Raw genomic sequence first — 15,956 nt, forward strand, 5'->3', positions numbered from 1 at the left:
TGGATATAGCTGGTTTAGGCTGGACTCCCAGCTTGGCTAGGCTGGTCAAGCTGGTTTTAGCTGGTCATTTTCCAGCCTGACCAGCTAAGACCAGGCTGGAAATGGCTGGAAACCAGCCTGGAAGTAGCCAAAACCCCTCTAAAACCAGCCTTGTTGACCAGCTAAAACAAGCCAACCAGCCTAGGCTGGTTTAAGCTGGATTTTTCAGCAGGGATGCCTGTGTGATCACTGATCAATGTGGAAAAGTGATGTGAAATTTTAATGTTCCTAATTTAAAACAATATTGTCATATTAACAAAACTCCCGGACCATAGATATATGTGTAAATGTGTGTATCTCCGGCTCTGGATGGCCACAGTCCTCCACTGCAGCTTGGTCCCGCATTCATTTCAAAGGAGCGCTACCCTGTAGTAAAATGGCGGCTCTATTGACGCGTTCCTTCCAATGGACAACAACAGAGTAGGCGACATCTAATGTATATATCTCTATGCAAAGTCTCTCCTTCCCGCTAGTCGTCGCCAGTGCACTGGCGACATCCTGTGACATCATATACGTGCGCCGCGTTCGGTTTGCGACCATAACAACGCCTGATAACCCTCACTTTTTTCGATATTTTTAAATAAAGGGACATTAATTTCAGAATCTATTCGCACTTCCCTGAAGCTCCTGCACACAACACCCTTCAGACCGACACACGGTGAGACCGTACACCTCAGCCGCCTGCGCTCTTTGTGTGCGAGTGTTTCAGAAGCGTGTGTGTTTGTCGAGAGCTGTATAAATGAACCGGTCTGATCCAAATCACGGAGATTATTTACACTCTTTACATCGCTCGTGTTTTAATCTCGGCGTCTGCAAGATGCTTCATGACTGAAGTGCTTTCTTATGTTCATTGTGTTTCGATCAGTAATAATGAAAACACTGTTGTCCTTATGTTATTAGATCAGCCCGGTTGTGATTGCTGGATGATTGATGATCTATTATATTGGTATTATTGCAGTGCTAATTCAGTCACACGGAGGTTTTTAAAGTAGTAAGTGAGGCTCTTCATGTAGTTAGATGAAAGACGATTACTATAACAGAATGTTCAAACTGAAATCTGTCAAACTCCATGTAAACTTGTGAATAAACCCATCACACAAGCTATATTTCACTTAAAAATAGACACACGTTGGCTAGATATACATAAACACATAGACAGATTTGGTCAGAACCTCACTTACTATTCACTTGTGTGTAAAATTGACAGAATAGTTTATGAATATTGTCTTTTCGTATGCCATTTTTAATGTTTTTTTCCTGTGCAGTTTTGAAAATAGTTGGCTTTATATTCGCACAGTCATTCAGTGAGAACTTGTGACGCGCTCTCTATATGTTACTGTGGTACTTTGAATATCCGAACTGAAATCATGTGTAAATATGACTTCACAACAGCATTAGCACTGTTTAATTGACTGAACTATGTTGTATCTTGATATTTGTCGGCTGCTAGTATGATTTCGCTGTTTAGAATTGGTAAAGAATGCTTTTCTGTGTGATATTATAAAGGAGAAAGTCTGAATGTGAGAATATAAAACCAACTTCTTTTTCATTCCTTGGCTAATATATACATAATACTTTCATTCGTTTTCTTTTCGGCTTAGTCCCTTTATTAATCAGGGGCCGCCACAGCGGAATGAACCACCTACTTATCCAACATATGTTTTACGCAGCGGATGCCCTTCCAGCTGCAACCCATCTCTGGAAAACATCCATACACACTCATTCAAACTTATACACTACGGACAATGTAGCCTACCCAGTTCCCCTATAGCGCATGTGTTTGGACTGTGGGGGAAACCGGAGCACCCGGAGGAAACCCACGCCAACACAGGGAGAACATGCAAACTCCACACAGAAACACCAACTGACCTAGACGAGGCTCAAACCAGAGACCTTCTTGCTGTGAGGCGACAGCACTACCTACTGCATCGCCTACATTATATATATATATATATATATATATATATATATATATATATATATATATATATAGGCACAATGCAGTTTTATTTCTCCTGCGGAGTGTACATCTCACAAATTTGATTTGTCTATTTTTCAGTGTTGTAAGTATTCATTCATACAGTGCAGTGTGTACAGTAATTTGTACAGAGATCTTATATGAGAGACTGGCTTTGTTTACCAAATACAGTGGATCTAATTGGAGTTGCGTTGTAAACATTAAGGGCTCTATCCTACACCTGGCGCAGTGTGGCGCAAGGCGTGGCGCAGTATTCTTTTGGTAGTTTCAGCTTGGCGCAAGAGTGGTTTTGAGGCGTTACACTACGCTGTTTAAATAGCAAATGCATTAGCGCTCATATGTGCGCCCGTAGGTGTTCTGCTCTAAAAAGGAAGGCGTTCTGAGGCGGACCGCTGGCGCGTTGCTATTCTGAGAAACTATAATAGATTTTTCATTAGACCAAAACTAACCCGATCTAAACTCCAGCGCAGAGTTGTGCCTCGCTTACACACTGCTTAATACACACAAGAGAGCAATAGGCAAATATCTTTACATATGGAAACATTTAAATATTAAGGATATATATAGGATATAATAAGAATAGATATAGAATATAAATATAAAGGATTAAAATATTACAAAACATATTATTTTCTAGCCGACAGAAATATGAAAAATCACTGCTTTTATGTCTTCTTCATCTCGGGAGGCTTTTTCATTCATTTATAACAATTTGCTTTTGTATAATGTTATTATTATTAGCAGTATTATTTATTATATCCATATTTATATTTGTTTTATTAAAAACAAGCTTAGATTTGCCCACCTGTCAGGTTTTAGATCATATGGGGCACAGCGTGTGTTTTAGGATATAACTCAGGTTTTTGAGCACACTTCATTATTATTATTCATTTATTCGTTTGCTGGAAATTAGAACTGAATTTAGAAACAGTTTTGAAACTGATATTTGCACTTAACAAACGCAATTAATTATTTATAGGCTAATTGATGTCTGTGTGTAAAGGTTTCCCTATCCAAGAGTGAAAGTGAAAGTGATCCATTATCTCTCATTCTCACGCAGTAGATGCTCTGATTAACAGTGTTCTGTTAATAAACTGTGAACTGTTTGCTTGTGAAATGCTCAGTTTTTCCACTTAGACTTACTTTGCGTCCTGTAAATAGTGAATGCGCTCTTGGCGTGACGCAGCTGGCTCTTAAAGGGAATGGGAGATGAGACTCTGATTGGTTTATTCTCAAAACACACCTATAACTCATTAAGAAAATAAACTCAACCCTTTTAGCCCATGTGCCACGGCGCAAAGCGCATTTTCCCGTCTGTAAATTAGCAAAAATGTGTTCTGACACGCCCTGAAAGCGTTTGCGCCCTGCGTATGGACCGTCAAAATAGAGCCCATAAAGTTAAAACTTTTAGTTCATATATTAAAGCTTTAGTTATGATGCTCACAAAACAATTCTGCATAAATCCGCAGATTTTTATCACAATTCTGCACAGAAATATTATAACATGTTCACAGATTCTATCCGGCCCTACTTATATGGTGCTGTGTACTAATGCGTATAATAAATACTGCATTATTGATATAAGGTGCTGTGTGTGTGTTTGAGAAAGCATTGCACATGTTTATTGCACAGTTGAGTAATATTTAACTGTTCAGATGGCCTGAGGAGAGAAACTCTCCCTGTGTCTGGCTGTTTCTGTGCTTGCTGCTCTGAAGCGCCGACCAGACGCTAACAGTTGGAGCAGGTGGTGTGCTGGGTGCGAGGCGTCCTGAGTGATTTTACTCACTCTGGAAGAGTACAGATCTTGAAGTGTAGGAAGGGTAGTGCCTGTAGCTGTGTTTCCATCCAAAAATGCGAAGGAACTTTATGCGTAAGGCTGGATTATCGTATTAATGATGTGCAAATAAAGCAGCGTTTCCATCCAGCGAGTTAAAGCGAACAAAATCGTCACTTCCTGAAAATCTAGCGGCAGAGATCAACAGATAAAGCTGAATTTGCTGCAGGAGAAGCTGCGTCAATCTTCATCTAATAAGTGACCTGCGCCTCAGGAGTCAGTCTCGATTACTTTTCGATGAATCGCCCAGCCCTGATGTGCAGCACGTTACGCTCTCTCGGCCACCATGTCTTAAAGACATTATTGCAATCATAATTATTAAATAATCTAATTCTCTTTGTTTCTTTAACAGAGCTTTTAAACATCCCACTTACACGAATATATCCAATCTGCCAAGAATTCAAGCTCTGGACGTCGATGGTGGACTCTTTCTAAAGACACAAACAGCGGTGCGAGGACCCCGGGAGGAATGGGGTAGAGATTGCGATGAGGGTCCCGGCACCAAACAGCTCTGATCAGGCAGAATCGGGCTCAGGTAAGATGCCTGAGAATGGACGCTCAAGGAGGAAACGCGTGCCAAAGACGTGCGACTGCTGCGGGCCCAACGGAAAGCCCCACATGCCTGGACACGAACAGGTTTCGAAGAAACGAGGCCGCAAGAAGAAGGAGATGGCGAGCCAGGGAGAAGTGGCCGCGGAGGAGGAGGTGGTCTGGAGCACGTCCGGAGTCCTCACGCTGGAAGCCGACACAGTGACTGCTGAGATGGAGGAGACGCCAGATGCCAGAGGAAAAGCCGACTTCATCCAGTCTGAGAGTGTGAGTGACAGCACTGTGATGGTGAACGGTTTGGAGAACAGCGCTCACGATAACTGTACTGATCCCGCCAAAGAGAACAGCCATCCAGTCCAGGCTGCTTCTGCTCTACTCAATGACCTAATGAAGAAACCCTCTGATTCTGCCTCGATGGCCGCAGAGCCGGACGCTTCTCCTCATAGTAATGCGATGGAGACTGAACCGTCCAGCTTGTGTGTTCGTGTAGACAAGGCCTCCTGGGACCATCACTACTGCAAATCCCACCCTGCGGAGAACAGAAGCGACTCTGCAGAGGCTTCAGGACCACCGCCTGCTGAGTTTACAACCGAGGGCATCATCGACTGCATTCACGGTACTGCTGCTCTGCTCTCCACTGCTTCCAATGAAGGATCTGCTTAGGTTGCAGACGCTTTAATACACAAGAGGAAACCTATTTATTTTGTACAATGCATGCTAACATCTAGAGAAGGCAACCGTAATGATCATCTCACTCATATTTTGCTGTCAGTGCTTGTTAGAGGTCAAGTGTTAGTCAAAGTTTGGCTTAGAGTGGGAACCCTGGCTTTTGCTGACTTGCGTGGCGTACAGTATGTGCTGTCATGTGTTTCATTACTCAACATGCTTCTCATCTCGCAGAGTTCCTCGAGCAGTTTTACGGGAAATACGGAAGCTTCACTCCTCTGTGTGAAACCGATGTCCTCGATCATCTGAATAAGATCTTTCAGGCTGATTTAAATGACAGGCAAGTTTGTTTGATAATCAGTCACATGAAAGATGCTGGCTTCAGTTTCTGACTATTATTGAAGGCAAAGTATACAAGTGCAAAACAGAATCAGTGAACGCCGGAAGACTTCAGACGGACAAACTCTGGCTGCATGCTCAGTGACCAGGGCTGTGTATTGAAATCTTCCTAAAAGGCTTCAGTGTCCACCAGAATACTGTTTTAATGCATTCATTAATGATTATGGACATTATGATGTTTTAAAGTGCTTCATTTAAGTCAATAATTAAGGTAAATATGTCTATTTAGAGTTTACTCGCAGCTCTGCACATTCTGCTGTGAAGTTAGAGATCACACTCTCTGCGAGGGGATTGACGCACACACATGTCTGCCCTCGTTTTGTGCCACGTTTATAAATGAGACCTTTATTAGCACTGTCTTAATGTAATTAAGCCTTAATTATAAGCTTGTTCATGTCATAAAACTCGAATATCACTCAATAAGTGCCATAACTATTGTTAATATAACTTTCACTTTAGATTAGGGGGTCAATTGCCTTTATTCGTACTGTATTAATGACATTTTAGCCTTAATTATTAGCATGTTCTAGTCATTAGACTTTAATATCACTTAATAAGTACTATAATTAATGTGGATATCACTTTCACTTTAGAATAGGGGGTCAATTGCCTTTATTAGTACTGTATTAATGACATTTTAGCCTTAATTATTAGCTTGTTCATTTCTATAAACTCAAATATCTCTCAATAAGTGCCATAATATGACTTTCACTTTAGAATAGGGGGTCAATTGCCTTCATTAGTACTGTATTAATGACATTTTAGCCCCAATTATTAGCTTGTTCTAGTCATTAGACTTTAATATCACCCAATAAATGGCATAATTAATGTTAATATGACTTTCACTTTAGAATAGGGGGTCAATTGCCTTCATTAGCACTGTCTTAATGTAATTTAGCCTTAATTATTAGCTTATTCATGTCAATAAACTCGAATATCACTCAATAAGTGCCATAACTATTGTTAATATAACTTTCACTTTAGAATAGGGGGTCAATTGCCTTTATTAGTACTGTATTAATGACATTTTAGCCTTAATTATAAGCTTGTTCATGTCTATAAACTCGAATATCCCTCAATAAGTGCCATAATATGACTTTCACTTTAGAATAGGGGGTCAATTGCCTTCATTAGCACTGTATTTAGCTAGTTCTAGTCAATAAGCTTGAATATCCCTCAAGTGCCATTATAAATGTGGACACAACTTTAGGACGTGAGGTTAAACTGTGTTTATTACACTATAGCAGCCATATATCATTGCAGACTGGCAGTAATTACACATAAACACTAGCTTGTTGTTCAGGCAACTTACATAAACAATTAAAGACGTAATAAATGGCTTATCTAATAGTAAAGATTTTGTTTAAAATGCCCTGATGTTCAGTTAATCGTGATTTATGCGTTTGCTCATGCTTAACTGATGTATAATTGTGAACAAGTTAATCATGATTTATGAGTTTAACTGAGCTCAACTAATGCATAATTTGCCACCCTTAAAGTGTTAAGTAACTAATGCTTAATTGTGAACAAATTAACCATGAATTAATGCTTAACTAGTGCGCTATTTTGGACCCCTAATCATGTAATGAATGCTTTATTCACTATTATAAAGTCTAATCATCATAGAAATAAGTTACTGTGTTCATTTATGTGTGAAAATATAATTCAAATGCAATTTCTCAACATTGAAATCTGTTTTGGATCAGATAAAAGCAGCCTTCATTAGGACTAGAAGTGTCTTTCAAGCCTGAAAACAAGTGCAGAGCGAGAACTCTGAATGCTGGGGTCTGTTTAATGTAATACACATCTATCTGTGATTATTGTTGCTGTGGTATCAGTGCTAATAGTATTCTCTATTTGAACTTGATGAGATTGCAGTGAGAATTAATATAAAATAAAGTCAAATGCATCCATGTACTTATGAAGTAGCCATGTGTAGAAATGAAATGAATGTCTAATGAAAGTAAATGGTTTACGGTTCACTGATGTAACAGTACTGTACATTCTGTCTGTCTGTCCAGGATGAAGCTGATAACAGCAGAAGTGGCCAAGTACAGGGCAGGTCTGGCCTGTGCTCCTATGCATTTACAAGTGACCTACAACAAGCACACTTTGTCCTTAGAAGACCTTTCCACGCTTGATGACCAAAACTGGGTCAACGATCAGGTGGGTGTTGTTTAAACATCAGATCCTGATGCCGAGTTCAGACTGCAGGACTTTAGCCCTGATTTTGACTCGTCGACAGGTTTTGAGAAATGGCATGCCTGAAATCACAGGTAAATTGCTGCTCGTGCACGCCAGCGAGTCGCACAGTGTGAACTATCAAAGAGGCGATCTGAGAGAATCACAGATGATTCGCTGATGCCTGTGAGATGTTTGGCGTGCTGAATATGTGGAGCTGTCAGCGATTCCAATCATGCCGTGTGTAATGAGTTCAGACTGAAAATAACATCCGCGATCGCCTACAGCCCATGAGAGAGCAGCATCCTGAGCATAGTGTGTGTGTGCCTGCAGGCCAGCGGGAGGATGAGGGAGAAGATAAAGCGCTCATTTTCGGTTTATTCGGACTCCAGAAATGGAGGAAAAACTAGTGGAGGTTTGGCAGGAGCTCTGTGTCTGTTGGAGATATTTCATTTACACCAGTACAGTTGCAGATCTAAGTCGTGCTGGTATTAAACTTTTTTTGAAGGTATTAAAAAAGGTAGTATAGGGAATTTAATTCAACTTTAGAAGTTCTGTATATACCCTGCTTAGCCTGCTTAGCGTGAAGGCATAGGGCTGAGGGAAAGGGCTAGACAGCCCTTGAAACTGAGATTTTTCAGGACCACACTTGAAACCAAGAGGTACAAACATTTCCCAGAATATCAAATCTCATGTCAGAGAAGTCTGGCATCTGTGATGAGCTGTCTACAGTGTCTGCTGTTATGTCTATGCTGTTTTCGTGTGTTTACACAGATGAATATGGCCACTGTGTAAATGCACAGTACGGGTATGAGCTTATTGGCATATTAGATCATTATGGTAATCTGATATTGTTTCCTCCAGTGATTTCCTGAAGATAAACACTAATAAATAACACAACAGGAATAACTCCAGCAGTCGCCATCGGGGACAGAAATATGATTGGGTCTTAATTGAAGCAGAGTTGTTCGTTGTTAGTTCATGTAATCTCATGTAATCAGTGCATGAAATCATTTGAATAACAGTCATAAATTTGGATCTGCTAGAGCAGGGGTTTTCAAACTGTGGGTGAACAAAGGTGGGTCGCGCAATGTCACATCTGCAGCTATATTTACATCAAAACCAGTACGATTGACAGCATTAACTCAAAAACCTCTCGCCCTAAAAATATCTGAAGTGTGTTTCCTACGAAAAGACAAAGCTGGTGATGTTTCACAGCCGTCTTTTTCTTTTGTTTGAGCCCTCGCAATCTGCGTTTAGCCGGTAGAGCTCGCGCTGAGCGGAGGTCTCAGTAAGGGACCGTCGGAAAAGTGCTTTTTTTTTGTTTTTTTTGTTTTTTTTGTTTTTTCTTTGCTCCGTCCTGCGTGTTTTATTTTAAACACGACTAATTTTCTCTTAAATGAGCACCAACAGTTACTAAATTAGTCAAATGCTTCATTATAGATCTGTGCATTCTCACATGAACACCTCTGTTATCAAACAAAACACAATGAGAGATTCACTAGCTGCTCTTCACTAAATAACTACAGTAACTTTAATCAATATGCAAATACAATCGAAAGTGAAGTAGATTTTACAGCTTTATTTAATTTCTGTATTGTCAATATTTTCTAATGTTTGCTATGTGTTCTATCATTTGAAGCTAATTGTTGTCCATTATTTTACATCCCAACATTGACAGATTGCCAGTCAATAGATAGCTATAGTGCTGTCTGTTAGTTTTAGCGTCAGCTAATGTTATGGAAGGGCATAGATGTTATGGAAAATAGTAATAGTAATGTAACTACCCCCATCATTCCTTCCTCAAGCAAATGTGTAAATATTAGATCTATTCAGCTTTAACGTTAACTGCATTGGCATATTTATCTGACATTTTCCAGCTTGTAGTAGTCGATCAAAAAGCGATTCAGTTACTTATGACTTTACACTAGCACTAGTGGAGTTTACTGCTATGTGACGGGGCTTGCTCATAATCAAGAGGCTTGATCAAAGGTTGATCATATTGTCTTCTGAAAAAAGTTACAGCCAGCATCCCACAAACAGCACTTCCAGCCTCATCTTGTGCATATCAAATCGCAAAATCCAAAAAGCCGCACACCATATATTTTTGACTGCTTTGAATGGAGACATTTTTTACCCATTTCTCCATAATAAAATATTAGGGTGGGTCTTGAGATTGAATTACTTGCCTAGACGGGTCCCGGAATAAAAAAGTTTGGGAATCCCTGTGCTGATATATTAGTGAATGTTGAACTGTGATTAATAAACGCTGTACACGTATTGCTCATTCAATAATCAAAATCTATTCTAAACTGTAACGGTAATCTCTTGCATTTAATTTTCTTTTTAATGAAGTGTGATTTTATGCGGATGTCTTGTCGTTGACGCTTACATCCTTTATTTTTATTATGGTTTGTTTTCTGTGTTTTTGCAGGTGATTAACATGTATGGAGAATTGATCATGGAGGCTACAAACCACACGGTAAAATCCTGACTTGATCTAGAATATAAAGTGTGAGCTCTGTTTCCTCAAAAGCTATGGGGATATTCACAGATGGATGTACTGTCAGCATTATATACAGGTTTGGTTAGCTATGAACAGAGATTTACAATAGAGGAATATATGTACAGGGTGCTATTAATAATCAGAAGTGTGCAGATAGATAAGCATAATTATAGATGTCCGTGTGCAGTGAGTGTGTACAGATCAAATAAGTGAATCAGTGCAATGAATATGTGCAATTTTAAATGTGCAAATGTTAAAGTTGAGTCTTCTATAACTATAATAAATGCCGTGGCTTTTGAAGGCGTAAGATGCTCTTTGGGAGCGCAGACAGATGCTCAAGACAGTTCTGGAGCTACTAATAATAATAGTGAACCACTGTGAGGACGTAATGTTTAATCAAAGAATCTTTATGACGTCCATAGACTTGACTTGTCCATAGACTTACGTCCACTTGTCTAATGTTGTCTGAATATTTGTAAGTTACTAAATGCTGCAAGAGCTTTCAGACATGTCAATTACTAATCATTTGCACCTGATGATCTTAATTCGATAAGTATAAGCTGCAAAATACAGTACGGTAAATACATGTTTTGTGTATGTGAATGACTTGATGTCATACATGCAACATACATTTCAAAATAGAGCAAAAATGGCTGTTTACATATATATATATATTATTTTTTATTTTTATTTTTTTTTAATATATATATATTTATATTTATATATATTATTTCCCTACCAATGCAATTACAAATATGATGCATAAATCAAATATACAGTAATGGACATTTGAGGTAGATCAAAAACTTTCATCACAACTGTCGTAAATCTTTTGATCAACACCCATTCTTGTCTTACAGCAGGATGATTTGAATAATCTTGATCCTCTTCAGATGTTGACTACTTCATATACTGTATATACTGTTTATTAAAACATCACATGACATGTCAGATACTAGTGAGCATTTGATTGGTCAGGAGATGAATGAGGAAACCTGCAAGACTTTGATGTTTAGGTCTTCTAGATGTAAATGATGTCGCTGTTTTGTTCTACACTTGCTGGAGATTAATACACTGAACTAACATCTGAAAAGCTTGATTTTAATGTGATGGGACCTTTAAGGCCTCAAACTTCCAGACTGAAACACATCTGACTGTGTTTTCTTTGCCCTTTTCTAGGTTCATTTCTTCAACAGTTTTTTTTACCGACAGTTCGTAGCAAAAGGCTATGAAGGAGTGAGGCGGTGGACCAAAAAGGTGAACGTCACGGCATGCAGAACTTCACTTCACTGTTATTGTTTGATTATCGCATGATGGAGGGCTCTATCATACACACGGTGCAATATAGCGCAGGATGTGCTGCTATTTTCAGACCAACACAACTCTAGTTTTCCACCACGCTGTGGACTCATGGGTGTTTCGATCTAGCAAAATAATCTTGTTTTTCAGTATTTAATAGTCCTTTCGCAAAGTGTCTTATTGGGTGTGTGTTGATGTGCTCAGGTTGATCTGTTTTCGAAGACACTGATTCTGATTCCTCTTCATCTGGAGATCCACTGGTCGCTCATCACTGTGGACGTTTCCAAGCAGAACATCAACTTCTACGACTCCCAGGGCATCCTGTTCAAGTTCGCTCTGGACGTGAGTGTTTTCTGAGCCGTGTGTTTGAGCTGAATCGCCACACTGAGCTGACGTGTGTCTCCTCTCCACAGAACGTCATGAAATACATCATGGAGGAAGCAAAAGAGAAGAAACAACCGCTCTTTCAGAAGGGCTGGAAGATGCTCATCAACAAGGTCTGAACAGGAAGCTTCCTAAAACAGTCAATTCAGTTCAGGTTTATTTGTGCAGCGCTTTTCACAATGATTACTGTTTTAAAGCAGCTTTACAAACTTTGCTCATTACATTACAGTGCAAATCAGAAAAGTTAAGGTAATTAGTTACTTGACTTTATTAGTTAGCTAGTAACTAAGAGCTTTTAACAGTTAAAGCTGTGATATACAGTGGGGAAAGTATTCAACATGTCATGTTTTTTACTTTAACTTTAGCTTGTAAAGGGGCCTGTTCCATAAACCAAGCTTAGAGAAAAAGCCAGGCTTATGTTGGTAAGTCAGGTTTATTAATGTCGGATTTTCATAAATCAAATTTACAATAGTTTAACCTCAGGCAGCTTATGCTGGGACACTAGCCTGGGCTGGGGCAGGTCAACTCTCAGGTCTTAAGTTCAAGCTTAATCAAGGTAATGTTAACATTCACCTGCTGTAATCTGATCCCATTTTAATTCACTTCACCTCTTAATAATGATTACATTATAGTCACTTAATAGTAAATATAAATCTATATATACACCAAACATCTTTAAGAATAGACTGATAATACATTTAAACTCAAACAAGTTATTGCAAACTACATTTTTACAGTTTTTTTATGTTTCTGTTCATTAAAATTTTATTTAAATTTCCCCCTCAACATATTAGTTTGGGTGTAATAACTTTTGCACGGTGATCTTCAGGTTATTTGTTTTTTGATTAGTTCCACATTTTGCTTTGGTGCTGAATAATCTAATGTATAGCTTTATTCTCTATTCTCTATTGGATTGGGGTCAGGTGATTGGTTGGGCCATTCTACAGCTTGATTTTCTTTCTCTGAAAGCATCTGAGAGTCTCCTCGGCTGAGTTTCTGATCATTGTCTTGCTGAAATAGTGTCATCTTCATCCTCCTGCTGATGTAGATGTTGGACTGAAGCAGCTGATCTTCATTTACACTGAGGAAGGGCAGAGGCTTGCTGAAGAGATTTCAGCTGCTGTCTGGGCTTTCCAGGCCTTCCACACCTTCCTTTCTTCATGTGTTCAACACCTTTTCTATATCATTTCATCACAGAACTTCATTTTTAGACTAATTAGATTAGTTTTCTTTGCATATATGGATGTCATTGGTTGTTATCAACATCTGATCAAGTCAAATAGTAGAAAATAGTTTTTTTTTTGTGCAAAAATAGTGACGTGTTCAATACTTATTTCCCACACTGTATAAGCATATTTATCCTGCAGTTATATAATATATAGGTGAATGAAGTGTATTTATGAGTGTGTGTGTGATTAATAAACGTCTGCTTTGTTTAGGTGTTTTTGTAATTGTTTTTGCTCTCCCACAGACCATTCCACAGCAGAAGAATGACAATGACTGTGGAGCTTTTGTTTTGGAGGTAATACATACTCACATGTACATGTGCTGCTTTGCATGATGTGAGGGTGATGAAGAAAGATGTTCAGTGCGAACATTTAATGTTGCTCCAAATGGCATCTTTTGATTTTATTTTTTACCAAGCCAGCCAGTAAGATAATGATGTGCAATATTTAATATCGTCTCTATTATAATCATGCACACAGCTGAATTTCTGTGTAACACATGTCTAATCATAACAGTGTTAATAACTCATCTCTAATAACTGATTTATTTCCTCTTTGTCATGATGACAGTAAATAATATTAGACTAGATATTCTTCAAGACACTTCTATACAGCTTAAAGTGACATGTAAAGGCTTCACTAGGGTAATTAGGGTAACTAGGCAGGTTAGGGTAATTAGGCAAGTTATTGTATAACGATGGTTTGTTCTGTAGACTATCCAAAACAAATATAGCTTAAAGGGGCGAATAATATTGAGCTTAAAATGCTGTTTAAACAATTAAAAACTGCTTTTATTCTAGCCCAAATAAAACAAATCAGACTTTCTCCAGAAGAATAAATATTATCAGACACACTGTGAACATTTCCTCAATCTGTTCAACACCATCTGGGAAATATTTAACAAAGAAATGTAAAGGGGGTGAATAATTATTAAACTGTGTGTGTAGTTCTGAGTTTATATCCCTTGAAAAAGCATAACCGAGTGTGTGTTGGTGTTCTTCAATCTTGTAAAGCAGTGTGTGTGTGTTTTGTCTTTGCAGTACTGTAAGTGCCTGGCCTTCATGAAGCCGCTGTCGTTCACTCAAGAGGACATGCCTCGAGTCCGCAAGAGGATCTACAGAGAGCTGTGTGACTGCAGACTGTCCCACAGCCCAGACCAGGTCAAAGCCTCATAGATTCCGGACCCTCAGCACAGCAGGCCGGTTCGGACTTGACAACGAAAAAACCCAAAGTTTTGCTCAGGCAGAGCTGGACATTGTCAACACGCGAGCCTGTCCACACATTCCCGATGGCTGAGGCAGGATTTTTCAGGTTGCTTTTACCTCTTCGCTCGACATCGGCGGTCAAATATGCCTTCCTCCCGGCCTCACAAACCTAGAACTCAACAAAGACGTTTCTCAGAGAGCTGTTCTGAAACAGACGTGAGCCCTGGAGGAGTTTATGGTTTACCGGCTCTGATTCCAAACCTCACAACCACGCGGATCTGTGCTTCTAACGCATTTCAGTTCGTTCCTTTGCGTGTTTCAGTCAGGTTTTGCTTTGCAGTATGACACTTGAAGGACTTCCACAGTGTCTAAATGCCACACGTTGAGGTCCAAGCAGCATTTATAAAGGCTGAATGTACTGTTGAACAGGTTCTGCTGGCTCACCTGAAAGCAGATTTCCTGGACCAGGTTTCCAAGCTGAAACAAATCCACAGGATTGACTCTTGACATCAAGCTGCTTTCTGTCAAGCGCTGGCATTACTCGGTGAACTGCTGTCCTCTCACTTCTGAGCACTTTCCGTTGTTTTCTTCAGATGCGTTAGCGGTTGTGTAGCATGTAGATTAATCATTCCTGAAGTCAGCTACAGGTCATTTTAAGATGGGCACAGTGGGTTTGGAGCTGCAGGTTTCTGCCTTTTATTTATGTTTTTTATAATGAAATCGATCTGAAGGCAAGTCAGCCTGCCGCTCTGTCATCACGTAAAACAAACGCTGAAGGCCAAACGCAGGTCAGTGTTGACTGTTGAGTCCTCCTCATTATTATTATCACGGCCACCGTCTCCATTCTGTGTGTGGGCAGCGTTTGTTTTTAACACACTTGTGATGCCGTTTGCTACAGAGATATGTCAGGATGGTGATTTTATACTTTTGTCAGTGATCCACCGTTCCAGAGCGATACCTAACTTTGGTTACTTGAAAAACCAACAAATCATAACCTCAGACTGCGTCTCTGACTACTGCGTTCATCGTTATTTAAAAAATACAACACAAATCATGTTGATCAGCAAGTCTTGTGTGGTTCATTGAGTTAGAGATCCTCTTTATGGGGTCGTCTTTTAAATTAACTTCAAACCTTTCTGCTGTGGAAGTCAGAGATACAGTTTTCAGCATTCTCCAAAATATCTTCTTTTGTGTTCAACAGAAGATCGTAAAAGATCTGCAACAACTTGAGGAGGAGTGATCAGTAAGTATATTTTCATTTCTCTCCCTTTAAACCTCGTGATATGCTGATTGTAAATAAGTTGATCATTTTTCAAAATACTTCAGAAATTCCTGATTTATAAAATATACAAGCTTATACAGGCAGAATGGGGCATTTGTTGAAGATTTAGTTTTGTCAAATCAGTGATAATTATTACTTAAATTCATTATTTGCCTTCAGAACTGCCCTAATCCTTCGTAGCATAGATTTAACAAGCTACTGGAAATATTCCTCAGAGATTTTGCTCCATATTGACATGATGCCAATCTCCCGTTCCACCACATCCCAAAGCTGCTCTATTGGATTGAGCTCTGGTGACTGTGGAGGCCATTTGAGTACAGTGAACTCATCGTCATGTTCATCAGTCTGAGATGATTGAGCTTTATGACATGCTGCGTTATCCTGCTGGAAGTAGCCATCAGAAGATGG

General features: G+C 39.3%; 1 protein-coding gene across 1 annotated transcript; it reads left to right on the plus strand.

The window, feature by feature from the left end:
* The first annotated feature begins 549 nt into the window (after positions 1-549).
* Positions 550-15,328, plus strand: senp5 (SUMO specific peptidase 5). Its single transcript, NM_001080197.2, is given in 10 exon segments — positions 550-697; positions 4,204-5,016; positions 5,301-5,406; positions 7,487-7,631; positions 10,081-10,128; positions 11,332-11,409; positions 11,656-11,793; positions 11,865-11,948; positions 13,307-13,357; positions 14,102-15,328. Coding segments are annotated over 9 exon segments (1,464 nt in total). The 5' UTR covers positions 550-697; positions 4,204-4,337; the 3' UTR covers positions 14,237-15,328.
* The last annotated feature ends 628 nt before the right edge of the window (positions 15,329-15,956 follow it).

This window comes from Danio rerio, chromosome 22 (assembly GCF_049306965.1).
Source record: "Danio rerio strain Tuebingen ecotype United States chromosome 22, GRCz12tu, whole genome shotgun sequence".
Lineage (NCBI taxonomy): Eukaryota > Metazoa > Chordata > Actinopteri > Cypriniformes > Danionidae > Danio > Danio rerio.